This window comes from Xiphophorus couchianus, chromosome 2, assembly GCF_001444195.1.
Source record: "Xiphophorus couchianus chromosome 2, X_couchianus-1.0, whole genome shotgun sequence".
Taxonomy (NCBI): Eukaryota; Metazoa; Chordata; class Actinopteri; order Cyprinodontiformes; family Poeciliidae; genus Xiphophorus; species Xiphophorus couchianus.
The window spans coordinates 24,859,149-24,884,630 of NC_040229.1; the positions used below are offsets into that span (position 1 = coordinate 24,859,149).

The 25,482-nt window shown below is 40.7% G+C and overlaps 1 protein-coding gene across 1 annotated transcript in view; it reads right to left on the reverse strand.

Annotated features, from left to right (window-relative positions):
* LOC114160653 (cyclin-dependent kinase 17-like) overlaps nt 1–24,773 on the reverse strand; it is a 36,856-nt gene extending 12,083 nt beyond the window's left edge. Inside the window, exons 1-5 of the mRNA XM_028043326.1 lie at nt 24,419–24,773; nt 11,362–11,501; nt 6,566–6,724; nt 4,855–4,988; nt 735–860 (exon numbers count right to left, since the gene is read on the reverse strand). Of these exons, the coding sequence (XP_027899127.1) occupies nt 735–860; nt 4,855–4,988; nt 6,566–6,724; nt 11,362–11,479 (537 nt within the window). The 5' untranslated portion in view covers nt 11,480–11,501; nt 24,419–24,773. The remainder of the gene's footprint in view (nt 1–734; nt 861–4,854; nt 4,989–6,565; nt 6,725–11,361; nt 11,502–24,418) is intronic.
* Between the last annotated feature and the right edge of the window lie 709 nt (nt 24,774–25,482).

Below are 25,482 nucleotides of genomic sequence, written 5' to 3' on the forward strand. Positions count from 1 at the left end.
CTGGCCTGAAAAAACCATTCCGGCAGCTTTGATTCATTGTTATGCAGGAATGTTGCTCCTATAAAAGCCCCTGGGAAAAATCTGAGTGTCTTTTCCCCCCCAGTCGGTTGCATTTACCGTGAACCCATCTCACCAGGCGCGATCCAAACGTGTTGGGATTCCAGTTAGAGGGAGAAACTGCATCTGTCTTCTAACCAAACAACTTGTTCACACCGCTCCTCTTTGCTGTTCTTAGGTTTTATTTACGCAGAGAGAAAGCAGCATTTACTCTGGATGTGGTTCAGAGAAGCTGACGTCACAAAATGTCAGATTCTTGAGGGGGAAAAAAAAAAAGAACCTCTGACTTCAATTTGTAAGTCTGAAGGAATCAGAGCAGGCTTTCTACAGAAGTGACTCTGGATTTTAGCTTCAATTTTAACACCTTTGAGAGCAATGCTTATGCTATTTTCCCTTTTTTCTTTTTATCAAAATGATTTTTTTCAGCTACTAAATAATCCATTAGTTAGCACAGGCTCTCTATTAAAATCCAAGCATGTTCCAGTAAAATAATTGCAATTGTAAATAAAAAACAAAAACGTTTCTGACCTAAAGACACACTCCCCGTGATCCCTACTTCTTATTTAACGTGTTTAATGTTGAGAACTGGAGCTGATTTGAGATGCTCCCTCTTCCTATTTGACCTTTCTGGACTACAACGTAATTAACCCGACATTAAAACTCCTCCTTTTGCTCACCAGCGATGCTCTGCGGGAGCGTCGGCTCAGCGGCAGATCGAAGGCCGGGCTGCTCAACTGCAGCTTCTGCAGGTAGCCGTCGGGTATCCGGATGTCGGCAGGTAGGGACAGACGTTTGTTCAAGTCCTGCAGATACACCCGGATGAAAATATGAAACAGATCTTAGGAAATGTAAAGAGAAACAAAAGTTATCAGGAATCTGCAGATCTTCAGCTTGATTGGTTCTGACTGAAACACAGAAGAGACATTTTTTCCTCCAAACATGCAAAGATGCGAGAATGGATTTTAAAGAATAGTATTTTCTACTATGTGGATATGTGTCTCCTGCTCATTCAGGCGACAAAAGAGTGAGAGAGAGCAAGACTTCCAGCAGACAGCTGAACAAACTGTATGTTTTGAATACTTAAGCTCAGCGTCTTGACAATATTCAAGTCAAAGGTTTGCAGCTATAGTTTTAGAATACATAAAAAAACGTCTGTTTTTAGCAATGTTATCTGTCCTAACCATGGAGATTTATCGTTTAAGACACCAAAGATAGCTCAGAGTCAACTCTGTAATCATTTCGTCTTTGCTTTGAAACAATCAAACCGTGTTTGTTCTGGAATCAGCCACAAAATTAGCTTCAAATCAAAATCGATGTCAAAAACCGTCTCAATAAAACATAACAGGTGTGTTTACATAACACACCTGCAGCAGAATGTTTCTTTTTTTATTCTAAAGCACCTTTTGTTATATTACAGGTTTGTCCCTTTCAGAAATCTGGAAGAGAGGTCCTGGAATGCCCCGCCAGTCCACTGCGATCCCACTGACATGTTATATAAACTCAAACAGACTCAACATCTGGATCCTACCCAAAATGCATCTCCAGTTGGTTAGATCACCGTTTTTAATCCGGCCTCTCTCGCTGCTTTGACTCTGCCTGCAGCTGGAACATTTACACCTAAACTTCCTGTTTTCAGCCAACGCCGACTTTTATGTAACCAACATTTCAGCACATTGGAAACTGATAGATCTATACCAGCCTTCTGGACGGGTCGGCTGACCCTCAACCTGTCATTCAAACACAACAGTGACCGAAGTTTTAGGCCGTTTGCAGCTCAAAACATTGAGGCAGGTAGTTTAATAAACAGGAAGTAGAAAGCAGAACAGGTTGATAATCTGCTGCACAAGGTGAACAAAAATGTGCTCCATAAGTGGCTGGCGAATTTGCAAGCTTATTATTAAAATGTTACATTTCCAATTCACATTTAAGACAAATTAGGTTTAATCAATGCAAACTGGTTTGTAAATTAAACTGCATAATTACTGATTAAATCTAAATCACTTAAAAGTGTGACTTTTTTTCATTATGGTAGCATACCATTAATTTTAATAAACTTTATAAATGTGTATTAAAAAAAACTTCAGTAGATATTTGGTCAAAATATTTTGTTCTGGAGCCAACTAGATGTTTTTAAATTAGATCTAAACTAAGGGATCAAATGATTAATTGCGATTAATCAATTATTAAAATAATAGTTACCTAATTTAGTAATTGAATAATTGTTAAAGTTAACAAAAAAGGACATTTGCTGAAAAATCAATATATTCAGAGCAGCAGTTACGCAAAACTATACAATATATATCTACATTTTGCATCCAAGATAAAAACAACTTGGTCTGTAAATAAGTTTTAGCCAAAACGTCTCAGGTGGCACAGTTTTACCGTCACCCAGTTCAAATGTACTGAAGTAATGCTATGTTGTTGCTTTTTAGGCACTAAAATGTAAAAAAATATATATTTAAAGTCTCTTTTTTTGCATCTTTTACTGCATTTCTAGTATTATATAAAAAGGCGTAAGTGGTAAAATGAAAATCCTGTAGAATGTGCCAGTTTTTTATTCGATTAATTGTCAGAATAATCAAAAGAATAATTGATCACTAGAGTAATTGCTAGTTGCCGTCCTAATCTCAGCATTTCCTTTGAAAAATGCTTCAGATTTTCACATCCTGTTCATCGGCGTCTTAGTTTGTTTTCATCTGAAGCCATCAACAAACACACTGCGGTTCTCGAACGGGCATCTGTCGCTCTTCTGTACATTTTTTCGAACAATTTGCTGATGGCAGATTATTCAACAGATGCTCGGCTTGGTGGCAGGCTGCTGGGATGTTCGCATGTTTCCAGAAACATTCCCCCCCGCCGCCCTGTCGTTCCCGCACGCGCGTCCAGATCTGGCGGTTTTGTTCAGGCGACGTCCATCCACCGCCTGATCTTTGCACCCACGTCTCCCCTCCTCCAGTCGTCCCGCTCTAATCCCTTACAACACGGGCCCATCTGGACCGCATTACACTAATCCTGGTGATGTAATCCCAAAACGGCAGGGCTTCCTCTGCAGAAACGCAATCCGCCACCTGAACACGCACAGGGACGCTCTCGTTTCTCTCAGTCAGTGAAGCCGCCACAAAAGACCCCAGTGGCTGCTCCTCATTAATAATAAGTTTGCGCTGTTGCCAGGTACCTGCCAGTTTCTCTGTGACTTTCATTGTAATGAACTTTTTCTGCTTGTGAAACAGGAAGTATGAGGTGTGCTGCTCTCTCAGAGTTCAACTCTGTTGTGTGGGCAGCACAAAATTTACACCACAAGTACGTAATGGGTTTTTTTTTTTTTCCAACCACATGCAATCTTCCGTGCATGGTGTCTTCACCGACTGTCTGCAAAAACAAGTGTTCATTAATGATGAAATCACCTTGTTTGAACTAATTTATCCCGTTTTCAGTTGGAACCGCAAAGAAACTTGACATGTGAAAACAGCGGAACATGCAACCTTTTTTTATTGCGCCACGTTTTAATGACAAAAATGACATCCGTTAAAATGTAAAGATGAAGGAGGGACGTTCGTCTTCCTGAGGATTCACTTGGACAGACATTTGTCCTGATTCCTGATTGATGTCGGCTGTTCATCCTTTAAATCTCATCAGCCCATTAAAACCTGAGGCGCCCTGCAAGCGGATGCAGGTGCCGCATTCGCTTCTAACGATCGGAGACGCACTAGATGCACTCACTACTCGGATAAACGCATATTAGACCTAAAGTACCAAGACAACATTTGCAGGAAGATTTTAATAAACATGTTGATCAATATCTTCTGGGGGAAAAGTTGGTAAATTTAAGTGAATAAACTTTTTCTTCAAATTTTATAAAAAAATCTAGCAGACTTTCACTCTCAAACATACATATTTTTTACAGGTTATGTTAATAAAAATCTTTGTTAGTGATATCAGTCTCATCAAGACGTCTACAACTTGTGGCTCCAAAGGAGCAAGAGGATCTTTGGACATTTAACAATGGTTCTTAATAACATAGAATAACAAAATAATAAACAAGCTAATAATTTTAAATATAGATGTAATAAGAAATGCAGGTTTTAGCTGCTTTTTATGGAATGATTACACTGAATTTCCACAACAGAATATCACTAAAAGTACCAACAACATGTTTTTAAACCTATTTTTCTTGTCATTACGTTGAAAACTGTTTTCAATATTTCCCACCCCATTTAACTCATAAAAGAGAGAAAAGCCTTTTACTGTGTAATGAAGAGCAATCTCATGAAGGAAACAAAGAGACAATCAGAGAGTTATTCCTTCATCTCTTTGCATTATGTAATCACAAGAGGTACGCCGAACTTGGGTCGCTCTCGGCAGGATGTGTGAGAGAGAGAGACGGAGAAAAAGGGCTCGGAGTAGGCGGACGTAGTGACAATAGTAAAAGCTTTCGAACCACGTTTTAAAACTCTGCTCTGAAGAACAATAAGTGGAAGAAGACGGAGGGTGTTCACGCTGAGAACGCGCTGAGAACACGCCTACGCGGCGATGCAGTTTGTCTGCTGAAAAGGCTTCAGTCAGATGATCAGACTTCCCTTTATTCCTCTGACATCTTCAAAACATACATCCAGCCACGAAGAGGAGGCCAAATAATCTGATTCGGCAGATCTGGCTGAGTTAATACGCCGGAGCGTTTTCAAGCGTCAGAGTTTGTTAAGACAGACTCGCATCCAACAAGACGTCCACAGTTTGACGAGCGGAGAGGAAAAGTGAGGACATTACCAGTCTGAAACGTGAGACTGGAGCTCATCTCACCTCAGCAGAGATGCGTCTGTTCCCTTTGTTCCTCAGACAGACTCCCGTGGGCGACTGCACCTCGTCGGAGGACGTCCCCGACGCCTGATCGCTCTCCCCGTCTGACCCCATGTTTATGTTCTCATGGACAATATCTGGACAATAGGAAGGAAAACAGTAAGGCAGGGATGTGCAACATGTGGCTCTGGACCAACACAAGGCTCCTAAATACATCTACAGGGGGCTTCTTTACCTTACATCTAAATTAAACATACAGAAAGTTTAATATGTTTATATATCTAACAGTTTCATGCATGACACAAAGTTTTTACACCAGAGTAACTTTCACAACATTTATCATGATGAAAGACCACATTACCAGCTTTCAAGCTAATGTAAACACACAGTGTACACATTATTTACACTGTGTACATTGGCTGCTATATTAGAACACTTAATAAATTATAAATAAAAAAATCTAAATTAGTTTGCATCACCCACCTTCAACTAGACATACTCTGATAGATTTAGATTTGAAACTGTTTAATTCCACCAGGAAGTTTGTCTCAGACAGAAACTGTCTTTTTGCAGAGTCGGGTCATCAGTTAAAAATGATTAATTAAGCTACGCTTGCCGAGCAAAGAACAGCGGTCTGAGACTCTAAAGGAAGAAAATGTCGTCGCTGCAAAAAAGGAAAATGTTTGATGATCTTTATACATGCTGTGAGTTAAAAAAAAATTTAACACAGTATTGTGGTTTGTGTTTTCAGTTTATAGTCATTTTTATTTAACAAAAAAGACTATTTCATGACTTCTTGTTACTATTACAAAAACATTAAATTTCCAATAAATCTGGGTTATCTTTCTATTTTTTTGTAAAACTGATCCCATTAACCAAAGCTAAACAATGTATTGAAATTAATTTGCTGATAGATGCAAAGTAATTAAGTTGGTCAAGTGTAAGTTCAAATTATTAATAAAGTTAGAGTTCTTGCCTGTTTGGTGTTGGAAAATGGAGCAGCTTGCATTTACATCGCATGAAGTGGCATTTATTTTGCTTCTGCATGAATCATATTTTGGCCCTTGTTCACAAAGCTTGTGCAACTTTATGTACAAGTTTATGTACAAGTATGGTTACACATTATTTAGAGAGGGAAAGAACAATACAATGCTGTTTGGAGCAGGATAGCTTCAGACCTTCTGTGTGTTAATGTCAGAGGACACAGAACAAGTAAATAAGGTTTAATTTGTGTGGCAGATTTTATTTATGTCACTGGCGATGAGCCTTATGGGGAAAAAAAGCACAGCAACAAATATAATTTTCCTCTTGCCTGAGCACATTTAGAAACAAAGCACATTTCTATTCCCTCTGGGCTTCATATTTATGTAAAGCACTGATGCATTATGAACTTGAACCCTTGCTTTGCCTTGAATAATCTCCATTATTTCTAGTTATGTTTATTACAAATAAACATGTGAAATAAAAACAGGCCTTCATTGGGGTTTTTGTGAACTCTGTGCATGCATGTGTTCCCACATCAGGAGGTTGCTCTATGCTCACGCTCGTTAGACACAGTTGAATTGTTTCTCTTCAGGGTTATTAAAATATGACATTTTCTGAATCTTATTTAAATGTTTTAAACTAAATTCACTGGGGTAAAATCGACAGAAGTTCAATATGGAAGAAAATTGAGATTTCCAGCAATATTTTCAGTTCTGAAAGCAGAGCTCACCGAGGCGGCTGCCGTTGCGAGGCATGACCAAACCCAGCCCTCCTCCGATGACGCTCTGCGGCCGTCTCATTGGCGGCTTCTTAAAGGAGCCTGTGCACTGGTGAAGGTACGAGTGGACACTGTGGGCCGAAGAAGGACGGCCGTTCCTCACCATGGGCTCTGCAGGACAGAGGACACTTCCTGTTATGAACACGTCCACTCTAAACAAGAATGTATCACTTAATGACATTCTAATAATCAATTTTATAGAGAAATCAACCTTTTCATACAACTAAAAGTCAAATACTTACAACAAAATATATTATAGTTAACACTATATTTTAAAAAATATAATTAAAACAATCTAAGACCGACTTATTCTGAGCTCTTTCAGTTTCAATTTATCATCAATTATTAGAAGATTTTCTAACATCTAACTTTTTGTAAAACTCAAACAAGTTAAATAAGGCCAATGTTTTTATATCGTCTTTTATAGGTTTGTGTCCAACACTAGTAAAAGGCTGTCAAAACTTATTTTATCGGAGGCAATGCATCCTCAAAATATTAATGTTTTTATTTACTACTACATCCCTCCTCTGATACTACATTACCAAATGTAAACATAGCGGTGAAACAGCGTTATCTGTTCTGCGCTGTGAGAAATGACCAGACAGAGATTAAAGTCAATGAGGAGAAAACGGATCTGCAGGGATGTTGTACGACTTGGAGACGGCATCAGGCTGCAGCTCTGAGGAGGATTGTTCCATCGGAGCTATGGATTATGCAGATTAGTGAGTGTCAATTCAGGGTCAGAGGGAAACATGTTTTATGTGTTTATGACTGATGGATTTGACTGGCTTCCAGCTTCAAATGCTACAGCTTAGGCTTTTTGAACCAGTAAAGCTGATTTTTGTCAGCAGCAATTCAACTGCATGCAAAGCTTATGAAGTTTACAGATGGCATTTTTCGTCAAATTCAAAAATATTTTATCCGGGTCTCAGTATGGGTCCTCAAACATGAAGGAAATATATTTAAATTTTAGATTTATAAGCCCACTCAGCTTGTTGAAGGAAAGTTATTACACTGGTTTTGATGTTGGTATGGAAATATTTCTGTTTGTAGGAAAAAAACACATTGTAATTCTACTTAATTAGGGCTGTTTCAAAAACAGACAGCTGGCAGCAGGGGCGGTCCTAACCTGTTTGGTACCCCGGATGAACAATCCCTCCAAATGCCCCCTACTGGACCCCCGGGGGGCAGGTACCTGCTCCACGGTCACTAATTGCTTAGATCACCTTATGTCAGCACAGACTTTATTTATTAAATACATATTTTCATCTGGAAAAAGGTGGAACAAACTAGAATAATAATAAACACCCGTAGCAATAAACAAACATACTGTACAGAGAAGTTCAAAGCCTACAATACAAAAGATGAAACATAAATATTATGGAAAATAGATACAATAAAAATAAGGCATTTCTATACTGAACCAATAGTCAAACATTTACTATTAAGTTTGTTATGTATAATGTGTACTACCAGTACAGTTAAAGGGAGCCACTGGTTGGCAGGCTAAGAGCAGCATGAGGCTGGTTACTGGAGAGGATAAACCAACTAATACCAGCTTGTCAGTCTTGAGTGACTCTACAATGAGCAGAGAAAAAAACCAAAAAAAAGGATGTAATATCCTGTACAGTAAGTGCAGAACTTTGTATTTGTTCTGTATTTCTAATCACGTCTATTGAACACAATTAAAATAAAAATTTGATCTTAATATAACAATAAACATGTACATGTTAAATTATTTTGCAGCAGTAGAAATATCTGTTTTTCAGTTTTCAATTAAAGCAACTAGGTGGCCTACTTTTAGGTGTTTTTTCTAGTTATGTCTTTCTCTTAACATAGCTGGTCTTACTTTGATTTTTTTTAAAAACACAATGAAAAACTTCCTATAATTCAGATGAAAACTGTGTACATGCACTTCCTTCTGTCACTTCCCCTTTATCTCTGGGCAGCTGCTGCTGCTGGCCTGATTTATGGGTGTTGCATAAGCAGATCAGCACCAGAACCAATCACACAGTTCAGATCAAATCTCATCTGGCTACTCCATTATGCCTCGTCTCTACCCTGCTTGCTGGTAAACAGGCTGCAATCTTTCCTTCTCCCAGAGAAACGCGGCGATTCTGCACCCCATTATACGAGCAAAGAGCGCCGCAAACCTGGTGTTAATCACAACAGAAAAAGCTCATTGCAAAGCCCAGTGAGTTCTCAGAAAGAGGAGAAGATGGGGGAGTGCGACCGGAGGGTCAACCTCTGCAGCCGAAACTAAAAGAAAGGAAGAGTTTAGAAATGCGGGGATTAAGAACAGAGGAGGCCATGAATAAAGATGCCTGGATGATTGAACCAAGTCAACCAAGTCGCCGTGGCAATGTCATGGAAATTCAAGACTGTTTCCAGACCTTGAGAGCCATAGCAACGACATGATAGCACACCGAGGCATGCCGGCCCCTCCTCCCCTCTCTCCTTCTCTGTAGATTTTGCAAAAAATAAATAAATAAATAAAGAGGAGGAGCACTGTGCCACCCAGCTTTAACCTGATGCCTCGAAGGCCACAACCTTCAAAAGGATTCAGGGAAACGGCAGTCTTCGCTCGAACAGTACAAAATGTTTTTACTCCGACATTAAAACATGGCAAAGTGGCTGCAGAGTGGAGCCGTGCAGAGAAGAGTCGTTTCTCTACAACTTCTCTTCTTATAGGCAAAATACCACAAAAGAAAGACGGCTTAAGGACTGCATGGGTTTAAAATAAAAGTGCAACAGTTACATTAGTCTGTTTCACTGATAAATGCAAACTGAAGTGAGAGGTTAGACATTCACTGATCCAGATTTTTTAGGTCTGCTTCAGGTTTTATGCAAAATCTGATCAACTCATTTCCAATTTGGAGAGTTTCCTTTTTTTACCGATGACAGATAAGCAAACTAGGCTAATATATGTTCCTAAACTACATTTGATTCTTATTAAAGAAAAAGAATGCATGTTTGGTTGATGCGCAATTTTGATGCAATTAAAAGAATCAGATTTTAAAACAAAAATTGGCTAATTCTACTCTGGTTGACGAAAGTCCAGATTATACATTTCAGTTTATGTTCAAAAATGCCCCATCATACTGAATTATTATTTATTAAATAAATATAATTCAAAGCATAACCATCACTGCACATATCTGCAGGAAGTTTAAAGTCAAATATTAAATGAAATTGACTTCATTAAGAGTTCTCTGTCCTAAACTCAGCCATAAATAAATGTTACAGAGGAGCTGAGCTATAAAGCTGTGATTTACCTACATGCAGTCAGATCTGTCTCTGTGTTGTTGAAAAATCACCAAGGTGATTCACTTCTCACCAGGCAGCATTGCTGTGGGAAACTATGCTCACCTTCTCTGAAACGTGAAACAAGTCAGGGAGATAAGCAACTGCGAAAGAACATCTTACTGACAAATTCAGTTTCTCAGGGAAGAAACGCTGGAATAAAATGTCCCTTCTTTTATATAACATAGTGATATAACACTGTTCCAATGCCGGAATTTCAACAGAATTTATATAAATAGAGAATCCGTTCCTTTACACTCTCTTAACCTGCTAATGTTATGCAAGACTTCTGCATCTGGCTCACAGCAGCTATCACAACTTCGTCAACGCTTTCTGCAGTGCATGAGGCTTACTGGATGATTTAAAATTCACCCTTGAAACAGAACGAGATGTGAAAATTTACATTTTAAATGACGCAAGGAGATAAGAGTCAGGCTTCATCAGCCCACATGCAGCAAAGGTCATTCTGACCCTAAAACACACAAAGCGCAGCATCGTTTTTGAGGCGCATGGCAAAGGATGCACGGTTTTGAACAATTTTCACAAATAAAATTCTGAAAAGTGTGGTGTGCATCAAGAGTTCTTAGTACCAGATTTTGCTGCAGTTACAGCTGGTTGTGTTTTGTGGTATTTCTCCAACAGTTTGCTCTTCTACAGCCTGAAATGTTGGCCCATTCTTCTTTGCTGAAAAGAACTAGCTAAACTCTTCCCTGCTGAAGAAAAGCCGCCCCCACACTATGAGGCTGCCACCAAGTGATGTGCACCGTTAGCCTACGTTTACATCAGCAGAAATCACACACTCTTATTACTTGTTTTGTAGTGTGGAATGGTAGAAAAGGCTCGATGAAGAGAGCAATAGTCAACAAAAATACATACGAGAACAACTGACCCATTTACTATTATCCTGAGTGCGGGATGCAAGCGGCGGACTAAATGCTGGAGCAAAGTGCTTCTATCGCTCATATTGGGGATTTTAGATGCAAGTTGATATAATATCAAACTAATGTCGGATCGGGACAACCCAGACTATTTTGTGTTAGTCTGTCACATAAAACCCATAATAAAAAGCTGTGACGTTAGAGGTTGTGGTGTGTTTAAAATCTAAAAAGGTTGAATAGTGGAAACGTTTCCAAGGCGCTGTCCCTTTATTCAACCTCTGCAGATTTTGTATTTCCTGAACTGGATTCACCACTATGCTTGTTTTGTCCTCCTGATCATTATTTTTTTATTTTAAAAAAAAGAAGAAGTTTTGGCAGATGTTTGTGATTGGTGATGTGTTGATCTCAAAGCCCCTCTACTGTTTCTTATATCTAAACATTAACTCGATGTGCAGTAATTGATGAAATGCGATGTTTGTAAAGAGTGTCAATATCGAGGACATGAGGTCGGAACGTAGATTCCACTTTACGTGACGACAATAGCATTTAAACATAAATGAAGCTCACCGCTGTCCTTCTCGTCTATCGTGATCTGCTCAGCCAGCTCGGACAGAGACTCGTCGATGGTGTGGCTGCCTCGTAGCGTCTGACTGAGACGTCGCTTGAACCGCTTCATCTTCTCCATGGAGCTCTCAGGAAGGGGAGGCCTTCGAAATGGAAAGAAAATAATAATAAAATGTTAGGGGCGGTAATAGATACAACTTGTAGACTGTCTTCCTGATACAGGCCTTGACATTTCACACGGTGAAATCTGTTACATAAACCCGTTCTGGGTGAAGACACCTCATCCGCCTGCTGTCTTGTTTCGCAATCCCACAAAGAGACGTAGTAAGAGATCACCAGGAATCCGACGGGGCAAACAATGAAACGGTACAAATCAACACGGTGACTATATAATCATGACTCAGCTCTGCGGGCCTCCCTCGGGGCGAAAAGCATGACAGGTTGGTGAGAGATTCCTACACGCAACTGTTTTACAGCACAATTACTGGCACACTGAGCTATGAAGGCCAATCACAGGAACCAGCGGGGGATCAGCTGCTGAATGGTTGAGGACGAGCCCGGGCTGCACCGAGTCCGCATCACACATTCCAGCCTCATTTACGGGCTGCGTGAGAGCGGCTGATTGGGGGCGTTTGGAGACGGTGCGAGAGTACGCGGAGGGTGAGACTCCAGCGATACGGTGTGTGTGACTTTGAATCAAGACCGGTGATATTTGCAGATTAAACAAACAGCCTCTCCCCGTGATCTCATGTAGGTATCAAGACGCCTTCAGCAGATCTGGACATGTGTCTGTCTGCGATGCCGATGAGTAAGGCCAGAGACAAAAACACAGGAGGAGCAACAGACCCACAGGGTTCACCGTTAGGTAACTGCTGCACAGGGCCACATATATCACAGATAAACTGACACAAGTCCAGAAAACCCGATCACAACCAGGTGCTTTTAGAAATTCACATAAGGAAACATGTTTATCCAAGCATTAGGCAACCTCTTGCAAAAGAATAACCACCTCCAGTCTTCCAGATGATTGTATAGGCCTCAAAATTGTCCCAACATCATGTTAGAAAATATTAGTTTCTGATCCAAAGTGGTATTTAGACACTAGAGTCAGCACACTGATTCAATTATTAAGATAGAAACTAGTGATCAGGTCCAAAATCAGAGTGTGGTGATGGACTCAGACCTGAACATTCAGAGACACACAAAGCTAGTTACAAAGTTGGCCTTCTATCACCTGAAGAACATTTCCAGGACTAACAGGACTAATGTCCCAGCAAGATCTAGAGAAACTCATGCATGTGTTTGTCTTTAGTAACATTGATTACTGCAACAGTGTCTTCACAGGTCTGCCTAAAAAATACTACTAATAAAATAAAGTTAATCAGAGAGTTGCAGCTGAGTCAGAATGCTGCTGCTCACATTCTGACTAGAACCAAGAAGATAGACTAACCATCTCTCAGGTCCTTACACTGGCTCCCTGTAGCTCAGAGAACAGACTATAAAATACTGTTGCTGCTTTACAAATTACCACAGTACATTAAAGATCTGCTGTTGTCATAGCAACCTTCCAGACCTCTCAGGGCTTCTGGTTCTGGTTCTGCTCTGCATCTTCAAAACCAAACATGGAGAAGCAGCATTCAGCTTCTATGCACCACAAATCTGGAACAAACTTCCAGATAACAGCAAAACAGCTGAAACACTGAGTTCCTTTAAATCAAGGCTAAAATCCCGTCTGTTTAGATTTACCTTTGATTAGCAGAAAGTAGAACATTGATCAGCATATTTCATGTGTACTTGCTTGATTATTCTGATGACCATCGGTCATGTTTATCGTTTCATAATTGGTCACCATCATGTTTCTATCATGTAAAGCCCTTTGAACTGTCTTGTTGATTAAATGTGCTACGCAAATGAACTTCACATCAAATTAAATTTGGGGTTTTCATTAGCTTGTAGTCATCAAGCTGAACTGAAATAAGTACTTCAAATATATCACCCTCTGTAATGAACCTAATGAGTATACAAGTTTCTTTTTGGCCTCATCTGGAATCGCAGCATGACGGACGACTCTTATTTTTAACAACTTAGTCTGAAAATAGAGCTGAAATTGAAACTGTTTTTTTTCTGGACTTCCTTTCTAATTGAAAGAACCGAGAAGAACCGAGGTCTATTTTCACACTGTGGGAACCAAATTGCTTTTGTTGAGCAACCAAACAGATTACTAAACAAGCCAACTCAGATATTGACCAAATGAAACTGAAAAGCTGTGGCATTTAAACAATTTTTAAAGCTTTTACTGAACCAGCTGTTGCTAAGGCGAGTTGCCGGAATACTCTCACTTTAGTAGATTTACAGTATTTACATGATCAATATTATTCTGATTTAGGTTTAAAGCAGGGGTTAAAGTTTTTTTTCCTCTAAAATCTGTCCTCTGAGGTGAGAAGCAGCGAGCCTGTCCTTATTCGCGCCACGCGCAGCAGGCCAAGACTGACCCGGGCCACGGGCCAAGGCAAATGGGGACAGTGCAGAGCAAAATACTAATCTGTACATCATGCATCAGTACATCGAGCTCCACATAAAACTGAGCACACCCATTCATCCAAAGAGGGTGTGAAAATAAGCAGAGAAACTGAGCAAGACGGTATTAATTTACTGCATTCAGTGACATTCCTCAGGAACAGAGTGTTACAAAGACCTGCTGTCAACATTTAGTCATCTTGTGATGATAACGGTAAAATGAGAAAGCTTCCAGCTGCAAGAAAAAACAGTCAAGAATTTCACAGTCGCTCTTTTTGTTGCTGAATGTTTGAACTTGGTTGTGATTGAATTGAAATTAGCATTAGTTGCCCGATTGGCTTGCCAAAACTGATTTTGTTTTATGTAACAATGTTGGGTCTATAAGTACATGTGCTGACAACCAATTGGCAGCTTAATAAAAATCAGATGCAGAAGGGTACTCTTGTAATTCTTTCATTTTCTGTTGGATTTGAACAGACTGCTTTTATTAACATAACCTGCAGCACATCTTTCCTTTTTTATACACAAAGAAAATCGGAAATTAGTAGGAAAATCCTGATCCACACATCTGTAACTCCAAAAATGTAAAATTCTGACAAAATTGAAACAATTGTATTAAAAGGGAAAGTTTATTAGTGAAGAAGGAGATTACATATCAGCAAATATCACTAAGTATTCTTGATAAAATGTTAAGTCTACCAATATTTCATTCAGTAAAAGAAGTCAAACAGCACCGCGGTTGCATATCTGAGTCCTTCAATCATCACAGCAAAGTACTGAGAGCATATTTTCACAAAAATAAATGTCACTTCAGCCTTTTCTCCTCGATTTGTTCCCAGCTAGTTATTCACCGAGTTATTCTTAGTAAAAACACAATCAATCTGATTTTCCGCGAGGCAAGATGAGGGAAAAGGACGTTGGCTCGCCTGTCACAACATCAGATCTGTCGGTTCCGCCTCGAGACACGTCAGCGGCAGCGTGGACCGGCAGTCCGTCATCTCCTCGCCGCGTCGCCTCGCTGTCCCGCCGCAGTTGCACACACACACAGCCTGCGACATGTGTGCAGCGCACTCACAGCTCCACTTTTCTCAGAAAACAAATGCTACTCATTACCGCAGAAGCTGATAACCTCCCCAATAGAGCACTCACTTTAAATGAAGTAAATGAGGGTTAGGGTAACCCTAACCCTGTCACTGCCTCCCATGCATTGCATGGCAGGCACCTATTGTTCTACACCCAATATTACACTTCAGTAATATTGCAGTGATGACCATGATGAATACGGCAAAGACATGAAGGCTTTTTCTTTAGGTAGTTTTCAGAAAAACAGCTTGACAGATGAATCAATGACCACCGTTACTGATAGTGGCAGGCCACATATATTGCTGCAATAAATCTGGAAAGCGGAAATCCCGTCTGTGTTAACAGTCAGAGAGATAAGATTATGGGATTATGTGGCTCCAAATGAGAACAGACGACCATTTCACTGCCGTTTCTCATTTTCCAGATTTTTATTCAGAAGTCCCTGTGCTAATTCATGAATCTAGATGACAGGAATGTAAAGGTTTGATAACTTAGGGTTATGTGAAAACGAATGTTTTTCTTACCATTTTCTCAGGTGTTTGTTTTTTTTTTTTTGAACGAGCAAATCAATAAATAAAAGCAAATTCAAAAATATGATTAAATGAAGTCTCTGTGTGCAGTTTGTAATTATGTGGCATCCTGAAGAAGCTTGTATCAAATGGGGGTTTTTTTGAAAGGCAAAAATTTATATTTGCGGCGCTACGAATACCGCGCCATGGAGTCACCTTAAGAAGAAGTAATCGATTTTAGCATCATTTTTATGGTTATCACAATAGTATTACAAAATATTGTGATAAAATTCTTAGTTCATATCGCCCACCCTAACAAGGACGGATCGACAGGTGAATGAATGAATAAATTGCTGGGGGGGTGAAAAGATGCAAACAGATGTAAATATTCACAAATATTTGCACACTATTTACTTTTCCTATGCTTAATTATAATCAAAAACATAATAATCTTCTGACTACAAACATCCAATTGGAAACTTTTCATGTCCTCGGACCCAGAAAATAAGACCTCAGTGAAAACCTAAAGGGCGTTGTAGCAGAAGAAGAGCGTCTCTGTAGCGCTCCAGTCCGGCGACCCACATTCCTGTTCCGGGGTTGAGTGTGGAGCTTTGTCCCTGCTCCCAGGAGCACACCGGCCCGCGCTCTGAGCTCCAGATCTGCCCTGGGAGGAGGAGAGAGACAGGGGGTGGATGTGGAGGAGAAAGGGAGCCCTGAGGTGTGGAACGGGGGGTGTGGGGGGTCCGAATACTGTGCCGTTTCCCCATCATTTGTTGCCACGGCAACCCCTACTGTATTTTCCGTGCCGTGCTAAGCACTGCGGGAAACTTGCATACGTGCTGCTTTTCCGATTCCCTTCCTCTTGCATCCGAAGCCAAGGCCTTTCTCCCCCACCGTGTCTCAGTCTTTATGCTCATCACAGGTCTGGGCCTGAGGTAACGTCTCCTTTAGCCTAACAACGCTCTGCTCCACCTATCCAGTAAGAGCGGGCAGAGGTGAAGCTGATGCAGGGAAACAAAGAGAGAGGAGGAGGAGATCGCTGCAGATGCTAAAACACATGGATTCTGTCCTTTTTTCACCCCCGATCCTCACGACAGCAGAGCAGAAACATATTTTTTTTTGAGGACATGAACTGCCAAGTGATCGCCTCCATCTGGACGAGCAAGGTCGAAGCCCCCACATGACCCCCGCAGGGCTCCGTAAACCTCTCAACGTCACTCCCTGAAAGGACAATGGGGGGCGCAGACAACACTCACGTCTCATTCCCGGCTGCTGCAGCGCTCACGCTCGGGAGAATGAAACATGGGAGAAGCATGACGCTTGGCGTGATTCATGGGTGAGCTCAGCCTCGGGTTTTCTGAATAGCGGCCTTTTCTCCAACCTGACCGAGACAATGAGGACACGAGTGAGGGGCTGCTGGGTCTGTTACTGAGGGTCTAATATAAAGGCTGCTCTGTGCCGAGTCAAAAAAATAAATAAAAAGTGGGCGCCTTCCTTAGATATGAGGAGGAGCGCTGCGTGGTGCTGAACAAACGAGCATGCGCTCGTCACTCACTGATGTAATGTGTCGTTTGTTCCTTATCTTGACTCTTTTTGTCTCATTTGACATATTTTCCCGCTCACGGCGCCATCACACCAGCCTCTCGTGTCGCCGGCATTCAAAGGCTTTGATTGGAGGCTGACCGACAGGTCAGAGATGATGGTTGTGGGGAACTAGGGATGCACAATATTAGTTGATATCCAATATGCCGTTGTACTAGAAATGATTTGGCCGATAACACAGATAATATCGGTGGTCATATCGGTGTTATTACTGAAACTAAATGGCTTTCTCTACTGTGGAGTTAAAATACTGCATTATCTTTTAGCCTGCTACAAAATGCTAAACAGGAGGCTGATGCAACACTTTCAACTTATTATGTTTAATGTCAAATGTATTCATGACATCCGCTCTCTCTAGGATAATGACAACACTCAAACGGCGCAAATTTGTAAATCTTCACAAAACTAAACTCAACCTGTTCAAAGCAACAAGTGAAAAGCACATCAGTCGCGCATTATATGATGCTGTGCTGCAGCAGGCATCATTGTCACTGGTTTGTCTTATAAAAACAATACTTTTTATATCGTTTAATTATTTTTGACAGAATGGCCGATGTCTAGTATTAGATTTTATAGCTAATATTGGCCGATACCGATAATATTGTGCATCCCTATGGGAAACAAAGTGGAAAAAAAGGAGCCAGAGGTGTCCCAAAGCCACAGATCTCAACAAGATTCAACAGCAGCAGATTTAACACTGCTGCTATGGTTACAGCAGCCTGAGTGGCAGGCTGGCTCCTCTCTGCTCTCACAAACCATTTAATTCACCATCATAAACACTTCCATGCTGAAAACAGCTTACAGAAAAGTCAGAGATCAGAAATCAACAACAGAAATCTCCAATCTGAGTTAGCAAATGAAAGCAATAAAATGAAACAAAAATGCCCTTGTGATTATGGAAATTCTAGCATAATTGCCTATAATTATGTTACAATTACTTATAACAATTTTCAGAATGACGACTACTTCATACAGTAATAGGCAGGAAAGGGCTGTGGCAGCTATCGTCTCAGTTTAAATGCCTCTGATTGCTCATAGTACCTGATCAACAATCCAGACTAAGTGTTCAGCAGAGGACAGGGCTCTCACAAAGAAAAGTTCTGCTGCCATGTAAAACACTGACACATTTCCATAAAGTATAAGATTTGCACCATTTTCCAATGACAACTGTGAGCAGAAATCTACACACTCAACCAGAGCTGCGCATTCTCTTGTAATGTGTGATAATTTGGTAAATAGTGCCAATTGACTCATGTTGACTCAAAATTAAAAGTTGATCAGAAATCAACTTTTAATTTTGTTCCCAAAAGGCTCTCTGTGTGTTTAGCATTTTGACCTCTATCTTAAGACTGGCCGTCGCTATCTGAATGACAAAATACATTACTGCCAGGCAAAATTGTGAACCCATGACTTCTGGAGATATCATAGCCTATTACTTGATTGAAAGTAGGTAACTTTACTGATATATTTGGAAAGTTTTATCTTGATAAATATTATATCCCAACAGGAGTTCCTTAAGGACAGCCCACAGCCTTCAATGAACTCCCATCTTGCTCCGGCTGATTAGGTCTTAATGTTAACCCGTTTGTGCTAGGCTAACATTAGCTTGCTTACTCTGTTTTGATAGGACTTGTTGAAAGTTTCAGTCGCTCGTGTGCAGGTCTTGGGGCCTTCCTAGTCTTAGCCATTAATTTCTAGAAAGGTCGATCAGATTTTTGAAAAGTGGAGCAAGAGGACGTCTGACATTTTGGCCTTGTTAATTGCTTCACTAAACCGGTTCTAAAATATGCTCACTTGTGTAACACGACGCGATTTGTCACTGTAATGACTGACACTTTAATCCATAAATATTCTTTTGTGAGCTCAAAGCAAAACAATGAACTGCTTCTAAGAGGTAAGCAGGCATTAGAGAAAAAAACATGACCGCAAAAAAGCCTGATTATTGAAGCATAATTAGCCAAGGGTTGAATTAAGACAAAACTAATCAAAGGTTCAACCATTTGTACATAAACAGGTCTTTGTGATGCAGTGTTTTATGAATGAAAAGTCATCATCAGATGTGACGTGAACTCCATCAACCCTGCATGCTTTAGAGGTCAACAGAGTGATTTAAAAATATATATTTTAAAATGTTGTTTTATCAAATGCTTCTATTTGGTATCCTACGAATTTAAAATGATTAAAGTTTTTTTTTGTTTTTTTTAAATCAAGAGGTAGCAACAGAGCTGATTTCAGGTACAACGATGTTATTAACTAGTTTGAATAGTCATGGAGATAATCAGACTCATCTGAGACTCGAGAGTCGCCGGTTCTCCGTTTGAGGGCCGGACATTAGCATCAGAGAGAGCGACAACGAGTTCGCCCTCGCAGCATCAGCAGCAACCCCTTTGTGGCTGATAAAAAGCGGAACAACAGACTGGGAACCAGTTGGGATGTATTCAGAACATCAGAGATTAAATCAAAGTGTAAACACAAACAGCGGCCTCTGTGGCAGCTTCAGGCAGACTCCGTGGCAGTGTACCTTTCCTTTCTAGGGCGACTAAATAAACATCCGTTGCAAAACTTACTTTGCTTTTGATTTAATCTTTAACATTTGAAACGGCACTGAAAAAGAAGAAAGAAAAAATGAAATTAATGAATCATCGAGCATCCACAACGTCACACAAAAGGTTGGGCTTTTCAGGTGCAAGCGCCTGCCTCTGTTTGTTGTGTAATGTGATTGTTATCATGCTTTTGGCAGCTGATTTGAGGGTTGTGAAATTGTCACGGCAGGCTGTTGCACTGGTTTCTCTGTGGCTCGATCAGGTAGTGAGTCAGAAGTCCCACTCTGCCCCCAAAATTTAAATTATAGATTTAATTAAAGGAAACAGAAGGTACCACAAACACAAGAAGTGACTTGTTACACTAGACAAGCCAGTCTGGAGTATGAGATTCAATCTTGATAAGTAGAAAAAGAAGTATAAATCAAATGAAGACTCATTAATTTGCTTCAGCTGTCATCTAGAAATCAGACGTGGATTTGGACGACTGGCTCGTTCTGTTGCGATCGGTTCTGAGAGCGAGATGTGACCAGAGTTGTGCCGTTTTATTCTTTTTGAGCTTCAATCTGTGTCTGGAGCATGCAGGGTTTTAAAATGCCAGCAGCCTTCTGGAAATCTCACAGATCTACATTTTCTCAGGCATACACACACACACAGGCGCACAGGCGCACACACGCAGAGAGACTGCTGTTGTGTTAGTGCAACCTGCAATGCTAATATAAGATGCTGAAGAATGTCAACTTTGTAAGCATTTTGTAAAGCTCTGTTTTACAGCCATGGCTCGCACTGAGGCTGTTGTAAACAAATATTTTAGTAATCGAGTAATCCATCGATTATTCTTACGATTAATCAAGTAATCACATAAAAAAAAGATAAAATAAAACATTGGTTATTTGTCATTTCTTTCTTAGAAAAGAAAGCAAGAAAAAAATAATCAGAAATTGGATCTGGTATGAAACAAATTTTTGATTTTATTTTTTAAGTGATGTTGCCCAGTCCTACTGTATAAGAAAACGGAAATGTTGGTGTATTATTAAGAAGTGATGAACTGTGTTCAACTAGAAAAAAACTTTGATTTTAACCCAAATGTCTGAAGCCCTGTGGGTCTAAATTTAGATCGAAAAAGGCAAAACAGACACTGAAACCCAAGTTGGATTTTTATTAAACCACGGAGAAGTTGATTATGAGCACATGACACCGAGCACTGGAAATATGCACAGCTTTGCTGGCTCTAATAACACGGGCTCAAATGAACCTGTGTTTGTCTCCAAATAAAGACCAGAGCGGTGTTCAAGCATCTCTCGCTAAACCTGCCAAGAGCGACAGGAAAAATAAAAAATAAATCAGGCAACAGTCGTCCATCACCTGTCTCTAACTAATGCAACAGATGACGACAGAGTTGCAGAGTAAGTCACTAATAGAGGAGTTAGACAAGTCGTCCGCCGAGCGGCTCTGGGCTGCATGGAGATCTGTAGGATCAACAGATACTTGAATTAGAAAGAGACAAAGAGTCAGGGAGTGGAGGCTGCCAGACATGCAAGCAGCGACCGCATGCCGACGGTAATGAAGAGAAAACGAGGAAGAGTTTGTGTTCATGGCTATCTATAGACGGGAGTGGAGGCTGCGACAGAGCAGCTGCCCCCACCCACAGAGAGGAGTGACACAATAACCTTCAGCCAGCTGTCTCAGCCTGCAGCTTTACCTCGCAGACAGAACTTCCTGGACTTCAGGCTACGCTGCGTTTAAACACCTGGACTTTTAAATTTCTTGTTGGTTTTTAACCTTTTTGTTCCCTGTGGCAACAGAAAGAACAGCTTCCATCTGTACACAGGTTAAAGAAACGGAAATAAAACTCCCAGCTGGACGGACTGAAAATATATTTCAATGAAATCCACTCGTGTGCATGCTTACACACCCTCACACGCCCATTCCTTTGCCGGACCATCATCTGATCCGCACTGGGACTCAGTTGGGATCAGCTCGGCAGGCTACAGCTGTTTCCACAGCGGGTCAGGTTACCCTGCCACCGACCGTCCCCAAGGCCTTCACCAGGGAGACGGCCCCGTGTCAAAACAGCACACACGTTCATCCCGCTGCCTCCGACAACTCCCTGCTGCCCTCCCGTTTCTACCCAGCCCTACAGCAGCTGAACGCTGACCCGCTCTGAAGAGGCCCTCGCCTACCAGCTCGATACCAGGTCTCCTGGCAGCTCGCTGTTGTCAAAATGAAACCTGCGCACAGGAAGTGAGCATGAAAAGAAGTGCTTGAACTGCACCTTCATTCACTCAAGAAAACATGAGAGGCAGCAGAGCATGCAGATGTGGCCTTACTTTATACCTCAACGAGTTTACCAGGTAGTTGGACGGAAAAGTTGCTTCTAAGTATTTTTGCTGATAACACAGATACTTAGTCATTTAGTCTGATCCACTTTCAACAGCCGGCTTAATAAATGGCTTTTAGGAGGATATAAACACTGCAAAAACACAAAATCTTACCAAGTATTTTTGGTCTACATTCAAGTGCAAATATCTTGGTGCGTTTGCAATGAGACAAAATTAACTTGCAAGTCATTTTTCAGCAAGATATAAGAGTTTGCTTTAATATTGATGAAAAGGTAGTAGTTATAAGTGAAATAATCTGCCAGTGGAATAAGACATTTTCCCATATCTTAAAATGTCTTGTTCCACTGACAGATTATTTCCCTTATGACCAGTAATTTTTTACATCAATATTAGGGAATTACTGATTTAAAACAAGCTTAAAAGTTACCTGTAAGTTAGTTTTGTTGTGCTTCAGGTGTCCTAAGATATTTGCACTAGAAACCAGACCAAAACTACTTGGTAAAATTTTGTACTTGCACAAAAATATTACTACGTGATTATAATTAAACAGTACAAAACACTGGTGCCAGAGTTTTAACTGTGAAAGATAAAACCAAATCAACAATTTTTGATAAGAGATGCACTAATCTGGGTTTTACTGGCTGGTAGAGATTATAAGGTTTTGTTTTTCTTTCCCTTTCTTTTCTCTTTAGACACATATTGATTAGATCATGACCAACTATTACTATCAATGCATAGTGAGGTTTTAAAAACTTGCCGTTTCAAAACTCCTTAAAAATTATGCACAATTCATATATTTTCAAATACGTTTCAATTCGAAATTAGTTGTTGAAGTGCCTGGAGTTTACTGTGGCGTAAAGTAAGGCAATGTTGTCATTGCCTTAATGTTTAATGTTATTTTTAAGCATAATAATCAAAAGATTGCTGCAATAACACTTTTTTTTTTATTTCCACATTAACACCATGAACCAAATGAGATGCTTTTACATTATCAAACCAGCCCAAGTCTAATACCAAAAGATTTGAGAAATGTTTGCTTTGATTCAACTGAAGCAAACATTGGCCAGGTTCCTTATTAGATGCAGCAGTTTTAAATCCAACAGAAAATGCCAAGATAATCTACATTTATGCATCACAACAAAACAAATAACATCCTGTCTGTTGATCCGTTCACAGGCCACAAAATGTACCAGGTGTGCTTTTTGTTACCTTTAATGAAAAGTTGAAAATTCAGTTCAGTATCTGACCTACCAATCATCAATCAAGCCCGGTGGTTGGGGAGCTCAGGCAATCATTCGGCCAGCGGCCCCGCCGCGTTTTTGAGTTAAATATTTAAAGTTGACAGGAAATGTGAAAATGTCACTTGATAATTATGTGTTATTGGAAGACTAAAGCATGAACACCAACTACAAAAAAGGCAAACATTAAAGAAAACGTAAATAAATAAGCAATGATTAACCTGGTGGGCCGCCAGGCTTATAATACACTGAGGAAAACCTTGCAACTCGTACCACTCAATGGGACCTTTTGTAGAAACTTTGACAACCGACGGCTCCCTGAGATGTTTTTGAGCTCCCCTGAAGCTCGTCTTTGATTATTCGTCAACAGGAAGACAACAGTTGACACCAGCTGTCTGAAAGACCTTCGGCGGAAAAGTAAAATCAATGAGAATAGCAAGATCCAGAGATAAAAATCAACAGTGTTACTCACTGTCCCTGTCAAAGGTTACAATGCTGGAGCAGATAACCTGGTTAATCACATCAGCCTGCACAGTCACTCAAAATGAAACTAACTTTTCTCATCTCTGATTTAATTAATTTTAATCTCGTGCTTCTAAAATACAGACGACCTTTTGAATCTTCTGCAACATCCTCTCAGGGTTTATCCCTGCCTCAATAGGAGATTGTAGGGATTCACTGAAAGCTGCAGGAGCGTTTCAGTCAGGGCCTTCACACAGCAGCCCAGTCAGGGCTTAAAAGCTCCTCTTCCGGGGCTGTGTGTGAAGGTTGAGGCCGGTGTCAAACCGCGGGGCCCCGAGGACGGGACACCTCAGAAATGTGGGTCACTGGATGTTTGGGTGGCCGCTATGCATGAGGATCCAGTTGGAGCAGCCGGCCAACCAGCCCTCCCGTTTCACACAGTCCTCTGACAGCTTCCCCGCAGGCTGTTCGTGGAGCTCCGGGTGGTGTGAAACAACAAAGCTGGCACAAATATTTCCCAAATCACAAACTCTGAGCCTCTCTGAACTTAGTTCCCCAGCATGCAGCTGCCCCGGTTGTGTCTCGGTAAACTGCGGCCACTCACTGGAGACGCACTCAACAGCTCTGCGTTCAAACAGAGCCTCTAAAGTCCACTTTTTTTTTTACACTGTTGCATCGTTATTAAGCTTTCTGTTTTTCACTTCCAGCGTCCGCGAGGCTCAAAGTTGAGCCAATTTAGCGAAAATGTAGTAAAAAATGACCCTCACCAGAAGCGACGCAGGCTGCTCCGACCGGAGTCCCCGACCTCGGAGCGTCTTTTTCTCAGGCCGGATGCCGTCGTTCCCTGCGAGCGTGAAAAAAGAAATACGGCGAAGCAGCTGCTTCTGCTTTGTGGCTTGTGTGAGGTCGATACTTTCTCCTCCGCAGTGTCGCTTACACCAGCGGGGTCGTGGCGTCCAGCACCATGATTTGTGGCTTACGCGTCAAAAGTTTCTCTTCCTGTAGAGGGCAGGAAACCTTTCGACGAGCAGACCATGGCAGAGGGGACGGCGGCGATTACTAGTGGATCTGTGTCAGTCCCTCCACGCCACAGCTGACGCTGCCTTCTGCCACCACACCGCCGCTGGAGCTGTCTATCACGGTTTCAACAGCGCCATCTACCGGCAGCAGCGAGAAAATACACCACACCAAGTTTGACTCAACGGCGACATCTGCTGGAGAATATTAATATGATGAAAATGATGTGGATAGAAAATAAAATCACACGCTTTGAACCGTTTCGTTTTTTTCTCACGTTACAAAGGTGAAGGATAAAATGGTTTCCTGATAAAATTCAGAAAAAATGTGGCGTGGATATCTATTCAAATGAGTATGCATATTCAATTCAAGTGGGAGAATCTAATCACAGGACTTCTGCTACAGGTGCAAAACGTTTCATCTTTGGATGTGCAGAGTGAAGGCTTAAACCAAAAATCTTAATGCTGTTTGCAACAAAGGTGACATAAGTTATACTTCATGTGGGACACAAATCATGTGGAGAAGGTGCCCTGAAGTGTGAAGATAATTCAATAAAAAAAATGTAAAGCAAAGTATTAATACATGACTTAAATAGTCAATGTCAAATAAGATCAGTTACAAAGGCAGAAATTATTAGAATATACAATAGGATAAACATATCTTGAATTAATGTATTTTGTCTAAGAACACACCATGAATTATTTCATGTATTTATTTGAATGATTCAATACAGAAAGTGTCATTGTTAATAGGCCAGAAAAAATGGTCTGTCCTAAAAAATGAAAGCAACTTTTTACTTAAAAACTTACTTAGT